This window comes from Botrytis fragariae, assembly GCF_013461495.1.
Source record: "Botrytis fragariae strain BVB16 chromosome Unknown tig00000001, whole genome shotgun sequence".
In the NCBI taxonomy this organism is placed as follows: domain Eukaryota; kingdom Fungi; phylum Ascomycota; class Leotiomycetes; order Helotiales; family Sclerotiniaceae; genus Botrytis; species Botrytis fragariae.
In genome coordinates this window covers 3,623,517-3,640,272 of record NW_023500987.1, presented here as the reverse complement: position 1 = coordinate 3,640,272, position 16,756 = coordinate 3,623,517, and the positions used below count along the sequence as shown (strand labels likewise).

Here is a 16,756-nt window from a genome sequence, read left to right as displayed (position 1 = left end):
AAATACTAAATTGCCACACGAAGCGAACTATTATAGATGGTACCTGACTACTGAGTTACAAAGCTTTCTCATCGGACCATGAGTTCAAAGAAAGAGAAATGTACTCTAGTAGTACTCTCTATTTGGAATGGCTTCTCTCTTACTCGACCTTGGACATCAGTTGCCACTAGTACAAGTTGAGCCTACAAACAAACTAGTCAGGTACAAGAATAAGTAAAATGTCCGATCATTTGATCAAATGAAGAACTAATACCAAGGCTTGTACATCGCTTAACCTTAGGACCCCGAAATTATTTTAGCTACTCTAGCTACTCGTGCCTTACTTGGTAAAACATCTATGCACGGACGACATGAACCTTTCACACTCTTGACCCAGGACAGATTCACATGCAGGTCTCCTTTACAAGTCTAAGTTGTATGCTTGTCAGAAGCTCAGAGTTGTTGTTTCAATTTAATTTCTCACCAAGTACATTTCTGCCTGGTTCTCAATGCGGCTGGTGGCATCCATCATTGACTACTGAGCTTGACAGATGTTCATCCTAATACTATTTCGGATCCCTCTTGGGATGATCAAAGCACTAAGATATTTTCGTTATCTGCACTGTCAATCTAGTACGAACTTGAGGCCTGCCATGGTGGAGATCCGTGTGGTGGATTGCACTAAAATTTTGCGTCCTAAGTCTCTTTGAGGGTTGTACGAATACTGTACCAAGGCAAATGTCTACTTCGGTGCTCGGGTCCAGAGGACTTTGACAGTAAAGCATCGATGTGATTCCTAAGTAGTTTATCGTACCCGGTTCAAGGTGTTGAATCTCATTATTGCAAAAATATTCTTAAGGGAGATTCATTCCCACTGGTACAACTTCATTCTTTACAATACAGTACAATCCATTTTTCATTCTTTCCCTTCTACACTCGCTTTCTTTTTTTTTTCCTTTGGTAACCTCACTTGAGGACCATAACAGTCTTTTATACTACACAAACTCCAACACCAAATCTCATATATTTGAAAGTTTCAGGGAATTGCATCATGCGTCTTCACATTCTTTTGGCCTTGTGCCTTTCATTTTGCCAAATTCAAGCAATTCCTCTTTTCGGATGGTCTTTTAATCCAATTGCCACTCTTCAAGCAGACCTTCTGAAAATCATCAATCAAGTCGAGTGCTTAGCTTCCACAAAAGTTTCTATAATCCCATCAATCCTCACCAGTGGAAACACCAATGCCGTTACATCAAATAAGTGTTCAACAACAAGCGGCAAAACTACCAGTGCCGCAGCTGTTCAAACTTCCCTCTCTTCTCTTCAATCCGTAGCTTCATCTAAATGGAGTTCGCTTCAGAGCTTATTGTCTACTACTACTTCGCTTCCTCCCATCCTCACCAGTAGTCTCACTGTTACAACGGCTAAGCCTACGAGCACTTCGAGTGCCAAGTCAACATCAACTACTGCAAATACTGTGTCTTCGACTGCCCAATCATCTTCGATCACTAGCAAAACTTCTCCAGTTTCCTCTTCAACAGCATCCTTGACCAGCAAAACTTCAAGCTCAGCTGTAGCATCAGGAACCCCATGCGCAGGCAATACCGCTGCTGATAGATCAAAGTGGTGTAACTATTCGACAAGCACTGACTACTACAATGAAGTGCCAAATACTGGTGTCACTCGCGAGGTAAGAACTTTCTCAAGTGATCAATAACTCTATCTAATCTCACATTTTAGTACTGGTTCAATGTTCAAGATGGTGTTGCTTCACCTGATGGATTTTCAAGATACGTTCAAACTATCAATGGAAGTATCCCGGGACCAACCATTATTGCCGATTGGGGTGATAATATCGTGGTACATGTGACAAACAGTCTCAGTACCAATGGTTCAACTATTCATTTCCATGGTATCCATCAAAAAAATACCAATCAAAACGACGGAGTTCCATCAGTTACCCAATGTCCTATTGCATATGGAGATACTTATACCTACAGATGGAGAGCTACTCAATATGGTTCATCATGGTATCATTCTCATGTTGGACTTCAAGCATGGGAAGGTGTTGCTGGTGGTATTATCATCAATGGTCCTGCCACAGCTAACTATGACGAGGATAAAGGAACGCTTATGCTCAGTGATTGGGGTCATGAAACCGTTGATGAGCTATATGAAAAAGTTCAAACCATTGGTCCTCAATCAATGACTACAGGCCTTATCAATGGCACCAACGTTTTCGGAGCGGATGGTGCTAGTAATCAAACCGGTTCTCGTTTCTCAACTAGTGTTGAATCAGGCAAATCATACAGATTCCGTCTTGTAAATAGTGCCATCGATACTCAGTTCAAGTTCTCAGTCGATAGTCATACTATGACTGTTATGGCGATGGATTTCGTTCCTATTGTTCCGTATCAAACTGAGATTCTCAACATTGCTATTGGTTAGTATCATCCTCCCTCATCATCATTAAAACCCCCACTAACACCCTTCTCACAGGACAACGCTACGATGTAGTTATCACTGCAAACCAAGCATCCGTCGCTTCCGATTTTTTCATTCGCGCCATTCCCCAATCTTCCTGCTCCGAAAATGATAACTCAGATAATATCCGAGGTGTTCTTCACTATGGTTCTTCAACCGGCCTCCCTACAACCACCGGCTACACTTTCACAGATGAATGTGTTGACGAACCTGTCTCCTCGCTCGTTCCGTACCTCCCAAAAACCGTTTCAGCCGCTTCGAAGAGTCCCGAAGAAGCAGTCACCGTTGCTCAGAATTCCCAAAAACTTTTCAAATGGTATCTCAACAACTCTACTTTCCTCTCAGAATGGGAAGATCCAACTCTCCTCATGGTTCAAAACAACATCACCACATTCGGGACACCGGATAATCTCGTCGCAGTCCCTAACGCGAATGAATGGATCTACCTCGTTATCCACAGCGCCCTCCCTGTTCCCCATCCCATCCATCTTCACGGCCATGACTTCTTCGTCGTCAGCCAGCAGGCCACCACATTCGATGCCACAACCGCCATTTCCACATACAATCTTAACAACCCCCACGAAGAGACGTGGCCACATTGCCAGGAGGTGGATATCTCGTTCTCGCATTCGAAACGGATAATCCCGGAGCGTGGCTCATGCATTGTCATATTGGATGGCATACCAGCATGGGATTCGCAATGCAGTTCTTGGAGCGCGCGAGCGAGATTCCAAAACTGTTGGATACTACGCAGTTGCAGGATACGTGTACGGCGTGGAATGGGCATGCCGTTATCCAGGAGGATTCGGGAGTTTAGATTCGAGTTGTGTATTTAATTATTTCTTTTCGCTCTTTTCAAGATTTTATTTCTATTTATGTTGGATGATGGATGCTAGATGCTAGATGTTAGATATCTAGTAGGGGAAAAAGGAGGAGACGAGGATATATCAAAGATCCAAGATTAGATACTCGAGCAGATGAGTGGGAGTAATGATAATTGATCATTCGTCTATGTAGACGAAGAAAGAAGGAGATGAGGGAAAAGAGGGAGAGATATCAATGGATACCTAAATCGATGATAACACATCAACAAATAGTATCTAAGTATAATCTAATATAATCCAAAAAAATAAAATCGAAAAAGCATATCTTCAAAGTTGATCACAAGACTATTACTCTGTGTCGTGAATTTAGAAGATGGAAGTAATAAATACTTACTCTAGGTACCTAGCTCTCCAACTGACCTCCAAACATATAATCTTTTACCTAGTCCTCCTCCTAGATCTACTCAATCGTATCTCGAATAAGAGAATATCATCTACATTTCTTTCTCTTGAAATCATTTTCATTACGGGTTTTCATTCAATGGGATAACAACTTCCTAGTGCTAGCTATAGCGAAGAGTAGGTAAGGAGGACTGGCTTGTATTCATATCTACCTATATATACACCAAGTATATTGACATCAAACTTATGAATACCTACCTAGGTATACAAACTATGATTACCCTCGACTACTATATAAACCGATGCCAATATTAATACAGTATTGAAGTAAGTCTAAATCTACGAAGTCTTTTTAAGACAGATAGATAGTAACACATTCCAATTTTCTAGTACAGATTGTTAGTTTTAGATGTATATTATATAATCGCTCTTATCGAATCGACAGCGACGACGATATTTATACGCACAAAACTAGCCATCTGCACTAAAAAAGCAAATCACATGATGACCCCGCCCCCACCATCAAAAACCGCATCCCATTTATTACATATATCTACATACTCCGTGATACATTGCCCGCATCATATTCTCACATAACATCATATCACCTCATTTTGTTATATCGTAACAGTTCGTCACGATGGGTCATCTCGCCACCCTCGCAACATGTAATCTTAATCAGTGGGCGCTGGATTTTGACGGCAATCAAAAGCGCATTATTGAGAGTATTCGACGCGCGAAGAAGGCGGGGGCATCGTTGAGGGTTGGGCCGGAATTGGAGGTTACGGGGTATGGATGTCAGGATCATTTGTAAGTGTTTTATTTTGGTTTCGAGAAGGAAGTTCTGAGGGAGGATGGGAAGGGATGGGGTGGGCAGTGTGGGTTTGGATTTGGAGGTTTGCATGACTCCAATGATTTTAACGATTTGAATCCTCAAATTGAATTCAGAGGTTGAAACTTTCTGATTATCGGACTTTTGAAAGAGCTTTTGAAGAATTGAATTTGAGCTAATTCATAATAGTCTGGAATCAGATACAGAATTGCATTCGTGGGAATCTCTAGCGCAAATCATTGCTCATGAGGAATGTCAGGAAATTCTACTTGATATAGGAATGCCAGTTCGCCACAAAAATGTGAACTATAATTGTAGAATTATTGTTTACAACTCTAAGGTCAGTGAGCTGTTGGATGTCTTCTTGATGATGAGCTGAAAGTAATGAATGAAAAGATATTACTCATTCGACCTAAGCTCTCTCTGGCTTCTGATGGGAATTATCGTGAGCAGAGATGGTTCACACCATGGAAAGGAGAGAGAATCGTTGAGCAGTACTATTTGCCAAGACTGATCACGAAAGTAACGGGACAACATAAAGTCCCAATTGGAGATGCTGTTATCAGCACTTATGATTCGTGCTTTGGTGCTGAGACTTGCGAGGAGTTATTCACGCCAAGGGCACCACATATAAATATGTCATTGGATGGTGTTGAGATCTTTACCAACAGCAGTGGTAGTCATCATGAGCTTCGAAAGTTAAACATTCGTCTTGAACTTATCAAGGAAGCTACTTTGAAGGCCGGAGGCATATATTTGTATGCTAATCAGCAGGGCTGTGATGGAGATCGACTTTACTATGATGGATCCGCCATGATTGTTGTCAACGGTAAAGTTGTCGCTCAAGCAAGTCAATTTTCTTTATATGATGTAGAGGTGGTGACTGCCACTGTTGATCTAGAAGAGGTGAGGGCATATAGAACCTTCAGATCCCGTGCTATGCAATCGAGGGAAACCGCAGCATACGAAAGAATCGAAGCCGGTATGAGCCTTTCGAGCGATGCTGAAGATGTGAATCCCTTGGTGCGACCTAGTAAGGAGATTCCAATCAAATATCACGTTCCTGAGGAAGAGATTGCACTTGGTCCAGCTTGTTTCTTGTGGGATTATCTTCGTCGATCTCGTCAAGCGGGATATTTTGTGCCACTCTCTGGAGGAATCGATAGTTGTGCTACTTCAGTCATAGTTCATTCGATGTGTCGAATCGTCTATGCAGCAATTGAGAAAGGTGATAACCCTCAGGTTGTTGAAGATCTACTCAGAATCGTTGGAGAAGAGGAAGACAGCACATGGCGTCCATCCAGCTCACAGGATATTGCCAATCGCATCTTCCATACTGCTTACATGGGATCTCAAAATTCCTCAGCAGAGACACGAGGTCGCGCCAAGGATTTAGGTGGAAAGATTGGTAGTTACCATCTTGATTTCAACATTGACACTGTTGTCTCAGCAGTCACCACATTGTTCACAACCGTTACCAGTTACACGCCTAAATATAAGATGTATGGAGGAACGCCGGCATCGAACTTGGCATTGCAAAACATCCAAGCTAGACTCCGCATGGTCTTAGCTTATCTCTTTGCCCAACTCTTACCTACCGTTCGTGGAAGAACGAAACCCGGATCTTTATTAGTCTTAGGATCTGCAAATGTCGACGAATCACTCAGAGGTTACTTCACAAAATATGATTGCAGTAGTGCAGATATCAATCCCATTGGCGCCATTTCCAAAACGGACTTAAAAAGATTCATTCTCTGGGCCAGTACAGAATTTGAAATGCCGCTCCTCCAAGACTTTATCGACGCCCCACCAACCGCTGAGCTCGAACCTATCACCGAGGATTATGTACAGAGTGACGAGGCTGATATGGGTATGAGCTACAACGAGTTATCAATCTACGGTCGTCTTCGCAAAGTGGATAAATTAGGACCCTATGGAATGTGGACTAAACTTCTGCATGAATGGGGTCATATCCTTTCCCCAAGAGAGATTTATGAGAAGACTAGATGGTTCTTTTGGTGCTATTCTATTAATCGTCATAAGATGACTACCCTTACACCGAGTTATCATGCTGAGCAATATTCGCCCGACGATAATCGATATGATCTGCGACCATTCCTTTACCCAGGCTTTTCGTTTGCGTATAGAAAGATTGAAAAGGCGTTGAATGCTATGGGAGTAGCTGCGGATAAGAAACCGGAGGCAGAGGAGGAGAAGAAGAACGAATAGATAGGTGATTTCCTAGATTGACAATTACTCGGTCCGGCTTAGATAGTATTAGAAGTTAATGAAAACCAGCTTTCAAACTTTATCCATCCTTCGATTGGTGATGCTCATCAAGAGCCCTTATTACCACAGGACCCTTTGAAAGAACATCAGACCAATCACCCAACTAACGTCAAGCTTCTCAATCAAATCTGGATGGTAGATCACGCCCCACCATTCCACCCCTTCACCACCCTAGTCCTCCCTTCCACTGCTCCCACCTCACTCTCCCCCTACTCCCCCAAGGCCAAAGCACATGCGTCAGTTTTCCAGTAATCAAATTTATCGCAATCGGTCCATAGTGATTACTGTCTAATGTCTTCCTCGAATCGGCATTATCGCCCTCGACCCAGACGTGTCCCGCAGGTATATCTGCATAGGGGTAGGGATAGGGGGCGTGCGTGTAGACGCGGTCACCTGGGAGCGCGATGATGCGTTTTATTGCTAGGGTTTCGGGGTGGTAGGGTGATCTGATTTGGGGAGGGAGGAAAATTAGCTTGAGTTTTTTATTTTTTATTCTGAATCTTGCTTCTTGCATCTGAATATGCAAATAAGAAATAAAATGCGAAATTGGAAGCTGGAGAATCAAAATAGGAAGAATAGAAAAGGAAACACAAAACTCACCTAAAAGAAACAAGCATTCCCCTCTCCAAATCTCTCCCCTTCCTCCTCTTATCCACTAAACACACATCGCGCGTCAAACTCTCATTATACCCCGTATTGAGGAACGGATACATAGAAGCGCCATTGATGATATGCAGCTCAGCGATATGGTCTTGGAAGAAAATGGATGCGGGGATCCAGGAGGCGATGATGAGGGACCAGTAGGTGAATTCTTTGAGGAAGGGGGGATGCGGGAGGATGTGGATGTGGGAGAGGTGGAAAATTTGCGGGAGTTTATGTTTTTGAAGAGGGATGAGGGTTTGAGAATTGAGGGGAGGGGAATGAGAGAGGTTTTTAGGAAGGTGAGGAGGCGGGTCATGATTTTTGGAGGAGGGGGAGGTGGAGGAGGGGCATTTTGGGTGAGAGGGAAGGCTGAGATGAGGGTGGGTGGAAAATGTAGTGGTTTCTCAGCCTTGTGCATGCATGGGTGGATTGTGGAGAGGGCGTGCATTGACCTTCTGGTATCTATATCTATCTGTCTATCTATGTGATCTGAGTATCTTGTCTTCTTCATCAAAAAACACCTCATAAGGCAGTAACTTATCGTTGTAGAATTTACAAAGATAATGATTGAACGGGCAGTAATTCTGACTTCCAATCTGAAGGAGTTTGAAGTATACAAATGAATTTACATTCGATTTTGGAGATAAGGTTGAGTTGAACGAATAAAAGAGCAGAATTCGATTTACAAATTGGTCTTAGATTTGCCAAAAGTTAAGTAAATATGTCAACACTACCCCCCCTTGGTGAATGGAAGAGTCGTCCTATCTTGATATAGAGACATGGTTTAGTGACTCCGTGATGGATCGAGAGAACAAGTGATTTCGAGGACTTCATACCTACAATTCCAAGAAATGATCTACAGGTCCGGGCAGATGTTTTGATAAGTGAAGCTTCTGATGATCATGGTGCTACAGGTGCTGGATTAATCTTGTCGTGTATCATTCATTGTAACCTTGGGTGGATTGATAGATCTTTTCTCTTGGACGAAATACTAAGGATTTTTGATACTGAGGCCGTAGCAGCTATAGATGACTGCAGCTCCTGGACATTGCAATGCCCTTTATAGCAAGTCTAGTGACAAAACAAGCATTCTCTACCCTCGATCGACGGACGCTAGATTGTATCTTCGCAGCTAGTACCTTTAAAGGGTGATTTTGCAACATGCATACTTGATACAAACGCCGAGGTGTGTATATACTACATGTCTTGAAGAAAGAAGAGGTCGCCTCTCCATTTCTACTATTGTAGATTCGGAAATTCAGAAAAAGCTCTCACGAGAAACCCTCGATCTAAGATTATGCCTTGGCTATTAAGTACTACCAAGGCTATACTAAAATGAACTTGCATCTCGGCTCAAGTAAACAAGCTTCGGTCAGGATATATGCTTTCATTTCCATTTGGCCAATGACTATCTAAACTAAAAAGCTATTACCGACTTCAAAGATTCACTGTTAAACTTCGTTTTCTTTTCTATCCAATCTTCAAACCTCCTTTCCTTTTCGTACAAGAAAAGAGAAGCCCCCTATTTCTAACCAGGTGTGATTGGATTGGATGCAATGGGATTGGACCGGCAATAGAGTCATTCACAGCAGCATGATTTGACTTTGACACGATCTTAAGTGGCAAATCCTCACTGCATTTTGTCAATGTTGAGAATCCTGCAATATCACAAGCTCTTCCAACCACATCAGCTTCCTTCCGTAACAGGGCGGTAACGCTCTCCTCCATACAAGATCTAGGCATGTTAGCTGAGATTGCTCAAAGCTCGGAGGTGCTTTTTTATTTCATCAGGTGGCAAAAATCAGATTGCACTTACCAATCCTGGTAGTGGTGTCAAGCTTAGAATTCCGAATCCAAGTACCGTTCCTTTCCACCCGAAAGGCTCGTAAGCCAAGCTAACCCAGATTGGACCGGCAAGTACACCAAGTCCGATTGCGCATGTGAAAAGAGCATAAACCTGTGCGTAAGCTCCTGACTTGCCGAAAATACCTGGACGGTCGCGCTCTATGCATATCACAGCCGTAGTCAAGTCTGCAGCCAAAGGAGATATCATAAATACGAAAGCGAATCCTATCATCACGAGTTAGTCGTCACTTTACTCAAAGTGTTGAATTTCACCATATGCAATACCCTAAATAGGTATCTTATTCTCAAGCTGGGAAAGTCGTAAAGACTTACCGTCGATAGTGAGCAAGATGCACATGATTATAATATCAGATATCTTGTTTTCCTTAACGAATTGTAGTAAAGTGGTAGACACTGCTCCCATCACAAAGCCCATTATCGATACCCAACGAGGGCCGAACCTATCTGAAAGCATTCCAACTAATGGGGCAGAAACAGAAGGAATTGTGACAGTGAGGAAGACAAGTCCAGCACCAGCTGCATCCCAGCCGAATACTTCTGAGACAAATATAGGAAGAGCACTATCAAATCCAATGACAATCGTGGCTTCTACCCACTTACCATAAAGTGCAGCAAGAATCCGAGGGCTTTGCAGGAGAGTAATAATAGGCAGAGGGTGTGATATGAGTTCAGCCTTCTTGTTTAAACCGTGAGGTTCAACTGTTGGCTGCGGTGAGTTGCATGAGCCTTCCACTCGCACTTGTGCATCCGTAATCCTTGTCTGATGACCGATGGTTCCATAAGTCTCACCACGAAGAGGGTTGGTGGGTACTTGAAGCCATTTCCGTGCCCGCTTTTTTTCGATCATGGTAAGTCTCAACGCTATATCAATGATGATAAGGACAAGCATTGACACAAAGACAGAAAGATATCCTAGCCAATCATACAGTATACCTCCCACTAAAGGTGCTACCAGAATACCCACGTTAACGCTTGTGAGAAGATATCCCACCCAATGTCCTATCTCATCATTTCCCACGGTGTCTGCCAAGAGAGCAAACCCAACCGTCCAGACCACAGAGGCCGCTAGCCCTTGTAGAAATCGACTGATCGCAAGTATGTAAACATTTCTTGCCATTCCAAACATTGCTGTAGCAATGGCATTAACGACAAGTCCGGTGAGTAATGGAATTCGACGTGAGGTGCTGCGATCGGCGAACCAGCCAACGAAAGGACTCCCAATCAATTGAGCAGCGCCGAAGACCGAAAGAAGCATAGAGTTCCAAAATTGTACTAGAATCATCAATCAAATGCTACAAATAAAGGGTTCTAGCAGACTGACAATCTTCCTCCGGTACCCCGGATCTATCTGCCAGCGAGAAAGGTAGGATTGGAACGACCTAGAACAGTCAATGAATGCGTTACCTGCTTACTGGTGAGTCACTTACGACACCGTAGAGAAAGGCATCCTAAAAAGCTATATCAGTGATTGTTGACAGAAGCTATCATGTTTCAATACTCACTGTGAAGACTGCCATGCAGATGGTTATCAAGATTAGCCATCGCGATGACCTTTGCTTCAGAAAGCGAGGGGGCCTCTGGTTGTTGGCCACAAGCGGTTGTCTCTCTTCACACAAGTCTGTAGACATTGTTCTTCCAATTATTGTTGTTTTGTTTAATTATTTTTTTAGTATTCGTTGATGTCTCGCTTTGGGGGTTCGAATCGAAAGTCAAGTAAAATCTCCAGGTGTAAGGTTAAGTTGCTCTAATGTCAGATCAAGGTCTCCTTTTTGGAGAGATATCCCGAGATCGCGATTGATCGGCTAAATATCCGATGTAACAATTGACCCCATGAGAAGCCTCATTTATTAGTCTGTTCTATTTATTTCGTGGGGTATGGTGCAACACAGAGGTTGTAAGCTCAAAAATTGACAGAAATTTTCTTTTTTTCCGTCCTAATGGGGACGCCTGCATGCGAGGTTACACAACAACATCCTGGATTTGATTCTGTATACTACTCTACATACCCCGCTTGTATCCCAGTGTTACATTTCCCATCTAGATTTCTCACTATCACATGGATTTTCAATCGTGTCTCAGATGTCATGACCGATTTACGGGAAGTTTGCAAATGCACCCTCGCACATACATGACTATGCATTTCTCGGCTACCAAGTTTGGAAATATTTGCAGCAGATTGGCGAGCTGACGTCTCAGAGGGAAATTAGCGAAGTTAGTGGTTCAGCTCTTTCCTACACGCCCCCCAAGAGTAATCTTCAATTCGCAGCAGTAATTTTGCCGCATTGTCAGATCAAAAGCTCTGAATGGCCACTTGCATTATATGCCCCGTGTACAGTCGCCGTCATTTGAGATCGTTGACTTTTTTTTCAGAGAGTATCGTCATTTGTACTACAACATTTCATATCTTCATTTGGTTGCGTATACAGTGGGGTAATGCAAAGAAGAAATCCAAGAGCAGATGGCGTCTTGATGTGTGCGCTCGAAGGTGTAAGAAACCAATTGGAAATGCAAAGAAGAATTCCAAAATGCAGATGGCGCCTCAATGTGTGCGTCCGAGGGTCGAAGATATAGAGCGGAGATGCAAAGGACCAAATCTATAGACGCAAATTTCATCTATATCAATATGTGCCTCTCGAGTCTGGAGTCTCTCTTCAGACTTGCATTTCATCTTCTACCATATCCAAAAAGATCAGTTCCATAACTTACAACTATGCTCGCTCAAGGCCGACTAATCTCTGGAATCATTGTACTCAATGCGAAGTACTTTCCTTCCTCTCAAAACTCCGCTGCTAAAGTTGGAGCAACCTCATTTGCCTTCTCTGTTATAGAGGTCCTTCAAGACTATGATGCTTTTCGTGGAGTAATACTCTATGAACGAGTGGAAGATATCAACTTTCCTGTAATCACCCCCGAGATACGCAACTCCATTCCATGTGTTCGGTTATCATTCAACTTTGGAATGGCTATTTCCATGGTTCAAAATCAACTCAGCGCCGCTGCCAAGATACTCTCAGGTTATCAGGATGGCTCTGGCTCAAGTATGCTTTACTATCAGACCGATACCCTCCTAGTGTATCATCCTAAATGGCTCCCGGGATGTGTGACTCATCATGGCCCATTCTACAAAGACTTCACGAAATATTTCTCCCCTGAACTTGCCGCTAAAGCTTTCCAAGGCTTCGAAAAGGCCCAGCACCTAAAGCTTCAGCAGGAATTGAACATTGATCATCTCGTCCACAGCAACAATATATTCGTACTCCAACACTCCCAACTCCAGAGAAACTATCTGATTCAACGCGGCGTGGATCCTTCCCGTCTCCGCTCCTTGAGTCCCCCCATCTCTGTCAAAAAACACACCAACCACACTCGAAGCAACATCCACAAACCAAGTCTCCTATCCCTCTTCTCTGATCCCTGCCGCACCCTCATCTTCACCGCTGTCGCACGAATCGACTTTTTCAAAAACGTCGACCTCATCATCGAATCGGGCGTCGAGATGCTACAAAAGGGACTCCTAGTCAATATCCTCATCGTAGGCGGCGATATCCACGACGAGCAGCTCCGTTTGCAACTCCTCGATGCTGTGCCTCGTGCCTACTTACCCTACTTCATGACGATTCCTAAATTACCCAAGAACGAATTATACACTTTGTTGGGGGATGCGAGAGACAATGGTATTTTCGTCTGTTCTTCCCGTTTTGAAACGCTGGGGATTACTCCTCTAGAGGTGTGTTTTCCTTCCCCCTCTTAAAAACCTTTTCCCTTACTCTCTCCCTCTCTCCCCCCCCTACCTCTCAAACTATACTAACACACCACCCGCCCCCAGGCAGCAATCAAAGGCGTCACCACCCTCATCACCGACTCCCCCCTCGTCGAAGCCTCAAACTACTTCCCCGCCACCTACCGCTTCGGCACCACATCAAGCGATCTCGCAGAAACAGTAGAGCGAATCCTCACAACTGGACCATCGGTTTCCGAGAAAGGCGAATACCTTAAACGGGTAATGGGTAAGACCATCTCGGGAGATGTGTTTAGAAAGAATCTGGTGAAGGCCTGGAGTGAGATTTCGTTGATGGTGGAGGGAGAGAGGGGGTTGGGGTTGGGGTTGGGGATGGGGGTGGAAGAGTATGTGTGATGTGGTTTGTGATTGTGATGCAAGGATTTGATTTTAGTGTACGGTGGCTCTTTCTGTTTTGGGCTTAAATGGGAGGAGCAATTGATTGAATGCGGTGGATAGGGAATGATGAGCTAGGATTCCGAGCTGATGAGTGCGAGTGTTTACCATCTAAGTATTGTATGTTTTGGAATCAGGTGTTTATATAGGACAAATATAATTTTATGACTGATTACTTCATAGAGCTTCACGTAGGATTGTTGGGGTGTGTGACTTGTAGAAAAACAAATGAACACAGATAGATGTATGTAATCTTACCTAGGAATATATATCGTGTGATTGAGTGAAGAGTATTATATTCAACTTGTGGAGGTAGATCAAAAATTGCAAAGATTTGAATTCAAATTTCATTGCAAATCCAATATGTACATTATCTCATTCTGCACTATACTATATATATATATATACCTCAGTACTCCTATTCACTATTCACTTCCTCCAATCATTCATCCATCCATGTATCTATTTATAGCAATTTCCAACACGACACAACCCATCTCATCTCATCCCATACCACATCCTATCATCCACCTCCATCTTATCTCATCTCATTTCGCCATTCGTCAACTTTCATTGAAACAAACTCGTACAATCTATAAGCACATCGCATCGCATCGCATCGCATCCCATGTCATCCTGACCTGCCGTATCATGTCATATCGTATCATCTATCCATACACCCTCCCAAAACCAATGAACGAATTGTGAACTATCCCATCACACAAAGGAGAAAAAGAAAAACAAAGAACCCCCAAACCAACCCAATCCGCAAAACTTGCATCCCACAACCAGAAATGAAAAACACTCTAAGCACCATAACCCACTCAAAGGAAAGAACCAAGTAAAAACCAACAAACCCCTCATCTAAGGACCCAAAATATCCCTCACAATACACAAAATCCCATTATCAGGACAAACCTTCTCCCTCACCAACCCCTTCGTCACTGGTCCCGTCGGTCCACCCACATACTTCCAGAAGCCAAAGAATTTGCTCTGTCTCTTATCATCTTCTGGATACTGAGCATCTCCCCATTTCCCCAAGTACTCCATCGCCTGTACTGGACTATCCTCACTTGCTTTTGAGAATTCCTTGGTCGTAGCATCGTAGGTGTAGAAGTACGATGAGAGAACTGGATCCCAAATTGTACCTCTCGATGTATAATCTTGAAGTAATCCGGCTGGCAAATTTAAATCCGGGATCGTATGATCATGCGTTCCCGAAATCGCATAATTAGCATGACTTCCTCTCGCCGAATAAGCAATTGGTCTCTTTCCACTCTTCTCAACCACCGAATACTTGAAAGCTTGTCCGTTTGCATGTTGCGAATACCAGACCGTTTGAGGAGTACCGTTTACAAAACGAATCATGTTGTGTTCCCAATCTCCTATATGGTTACCTAATTCTTGGCCAAGTACTGTATTTCCTTGATTGTAGGCATAGAAATACATGTAGAAGACATCGACCAAGCCATCTCCATGATCGGTAAGAATTACGGAACAGGAGATGGCATCTTGTGTGCGACCGGTTGTGGAAGAAGGGACGACTCCGGTTAGGTAGGCAGGGGAGGTGGTGATATCGACTGTGGATGTTAGATAGACCTCTGTGCCCCAATTATTTAGTTGATCAATTGTCTCAAGATTGAGAGGGGATGGAAGTGTGTCCTCGGGTATCAACGAACGGTTGACATAAGGTCTAGTGTTGAGGACTTGAGCGTATATGTCCGAGGGAAAATACATTTCTGATTGGTCTAACCAGACGAGAGGTGCTAATAAATCCACACGTTAGTGAAGACTGTAATAATATGAATGCTTGATGTATTGGATCAAATTCCTTACCATAATCAAATACATATGAAGGTAGAGTAGTATTAGGTAATGTAGCCGCATTACCAAATCGGAACATGGCCAATCCCAAGCATGTCAACATATGCTGCTGTTGGTACAACATTGTAATTAATAGAGCAATTGCTATGAGCTTCGTAGACACGAGTTAGCTGCTTGAGTTCAACTTCAATTTCGATCCTGATGTTTGACTTAACCCCACCCGATATGTATGGGCCGAGGATATTTAAGAGGGGGAAGTCCGTCCCAAGAGCTAACATACCTCCAACCATATCGCAGCCCCAGGCAGCCTTTTCCTCGTAACATATCTGGACCATCCACAAAGCCATTGAACAGCCAAAGCATCAGCATCTACTACCTCGGCATCTATGCCATTGGCGAGGCCCTTCTCCTCGTCCATTCTATCCGTCGATTTCTCCACGGCCATGATGTCCGTGGCTGATTCCAAGAAACAGTTTTGAATGCAGACTCCAAGAATCCTATGTCCCACCTCGTACAGCGTAATATTCGGCCGTTCCGTAAAAAGTTCTATTCGAATTCAAACAGACCCGTCAGCCTCGATGCGCAGCGTAAGCGCGGAGAGTCAAATTCGACCTCAACTATTGCGAGTCCCAAGTTCCTGGCCCACCACACAGTTCTTCGCAAGACCAATTCAGATCCTCTCGCGATGCAATTTCTCACAACAAGTGTGATATACAATCTTCGAAATCCAGTTCTTCGTCGTAAAAGTATCGATGTCTGTTCTTCCCCTTACTTGTCTTACCTCTTCGAATCAATAAAATCCGCAGCTTCCCTACGTCCCGCGCTTCCTCTCTAAATACCAACTCCCGTCGCACCAAATAGGTATCGTGCCTATAAAAGTACCGTAAAGAAGGGGATCATGCAGAGCCCGCTCGTGCACATATAATCATCTACTCAATGACTGAATCATGCATTCACTGCGTCCGTCAAGAATACCTTCCAACTGAGTCAATGGCCGAACCGGAGGGCGGGAAACCGGACAAGGTCGGTCTGTTGGTTGGAAAGCTTAAAAAGGTTGGGGTATACACAAGGGAATCTGCTCGTATATATTCAAGTCATCTGTAACAGTAGAAAGAGACCATACAATCATAGTTTTGTTCGTGGCCATTAACAAGAAGTACACACGCAGTAGATGGGATCTGCCAAAACTGGTGGCTGATAAGTGGCTGATAAAGGTTTCAATGCAATCAACTTCCCCAATTGGTCCCAGCTTTCTTACATCATCTTACACCAACATTTCCTCGGCAGTTCCCACTCCTCAAAGCGCCACATGGGGGTCGGACTGTTAGCCGATTGGTTGACTTTTCTATTTATATTTTGGTCATTCATCCATCAATAATCCCAGCCATTGACCGATTCACAACCCATGGTTTCTTGAATTGACATCTGACAAGGAGCTTT

General features: G+C 43.5%; 5 protein-coding genes across 5 annotated transcripts; 3 read left to right on the top strand and 2 right to left on the bottom strand.

Annotated features, from left to right (window-relative positions):
* Positions 1–1,030: 1,030 nt before the first annotated feature.
* Bfra_001110 (putative multicopper oxidase protein) lies at positions 1,031–3,280 on the top strand (the record flags this gene model as incomplete). Its single annotated transcript, XM_037331548.1, has 4 exons — positions 1,031–1,669; positions 1,720–2,422; positions 2,479–3,082; positions 3,151–3,280. The coding sequence occupies 4 exons, from the start codon at positions 1,031–1,033 to the stop codon at positions 3,278–3,280; spliced, it is 2,076 nt and encodes a 691-aa protein (XP_037197881.1).
* A 1,049-nt stretch (positions 3,281–4,329) lies between these two features.
* Bfra_001109 (putative glutamine-dependent nad(+) synthetase protein) lies at positions 4,330–6,750 on the top strand (the record flags this gene model as incomplete). Its single annotated transcript, XM_037331547.1, has 3 exons — positions 4,330–4,499; positions 4,711–4,861; positions 4,918–6,750. The coding sequence occupies 3 exons, from the start codon at positions 4,330–4,332 to the stop codon at positions 6,748–6,750; spliced, it is 2,154 nt and encodes a 717-aa protein (XP_037197880.1).
* Positions 6,751–9,139: 2,389 nt separating this feature from the next.
* Positions 9,140–10,946, bottom strand: Bfra_001108 (putative mfs transporter protein; the record flags this gene model as incomplete). Its single annotated transcript, XM_037331546.1, has 6 exons — positions 9,140–9,187; positions 9,269–9,522; positions 9,631–10,590; positions 10,640–10,697; positions 10,746–10,766; positions 10,821–10,946. 6 exons carry the CDS (start codon positions 10,944–10,946, stop codon positions 9,140–9,142), a joined length of 1,467 nt encoding a protein of 488 aa, XP_037197879.1.
* Positions 10,947–12,028: 1,082 nt separating this feature from the next.
* Bfra_001107 (putative glycosyl transferase protein) lies at positions 12,029–13,453 on the top strand (the record flags this gene model as incomplete). The annotated part of the gene is made up of 2 exons (XM_037331545.1): positions 12,029–13,045; positions 13,145–13,453. The coding sequence occupies 2 exons, from the start codon at positions 12,029–12,031 to the stop codon at positions 13,451–13,453; spliced, it is 1,326 nt and encodes a 441-aa protein (XP_037197878.1).
* A 903-nt stretch (positions 13,454–14,356) lies between these two features.
* Bfra_001106 (putative vacuolar protein sorting-associated protein 62 protein) lies at positions 14,357–15,761 on the bottom strand (the record flags this gene model as incomplete). The annotated part of the gene is made up of 3 exons (XM_037331544.1): positions 14,357–15,258; positions 15,329–15,467; positions 15,597–15,761. 3 exons carry the CDS (start codon positions 15,759–15,761, stop codon positions 14,357–14,359), a joined length of 1,206 nt encoding a protein of 401 aa, XP_037197877.1.
* Positions 15,762–16,756: the final 995 nt, after the last annotated feature.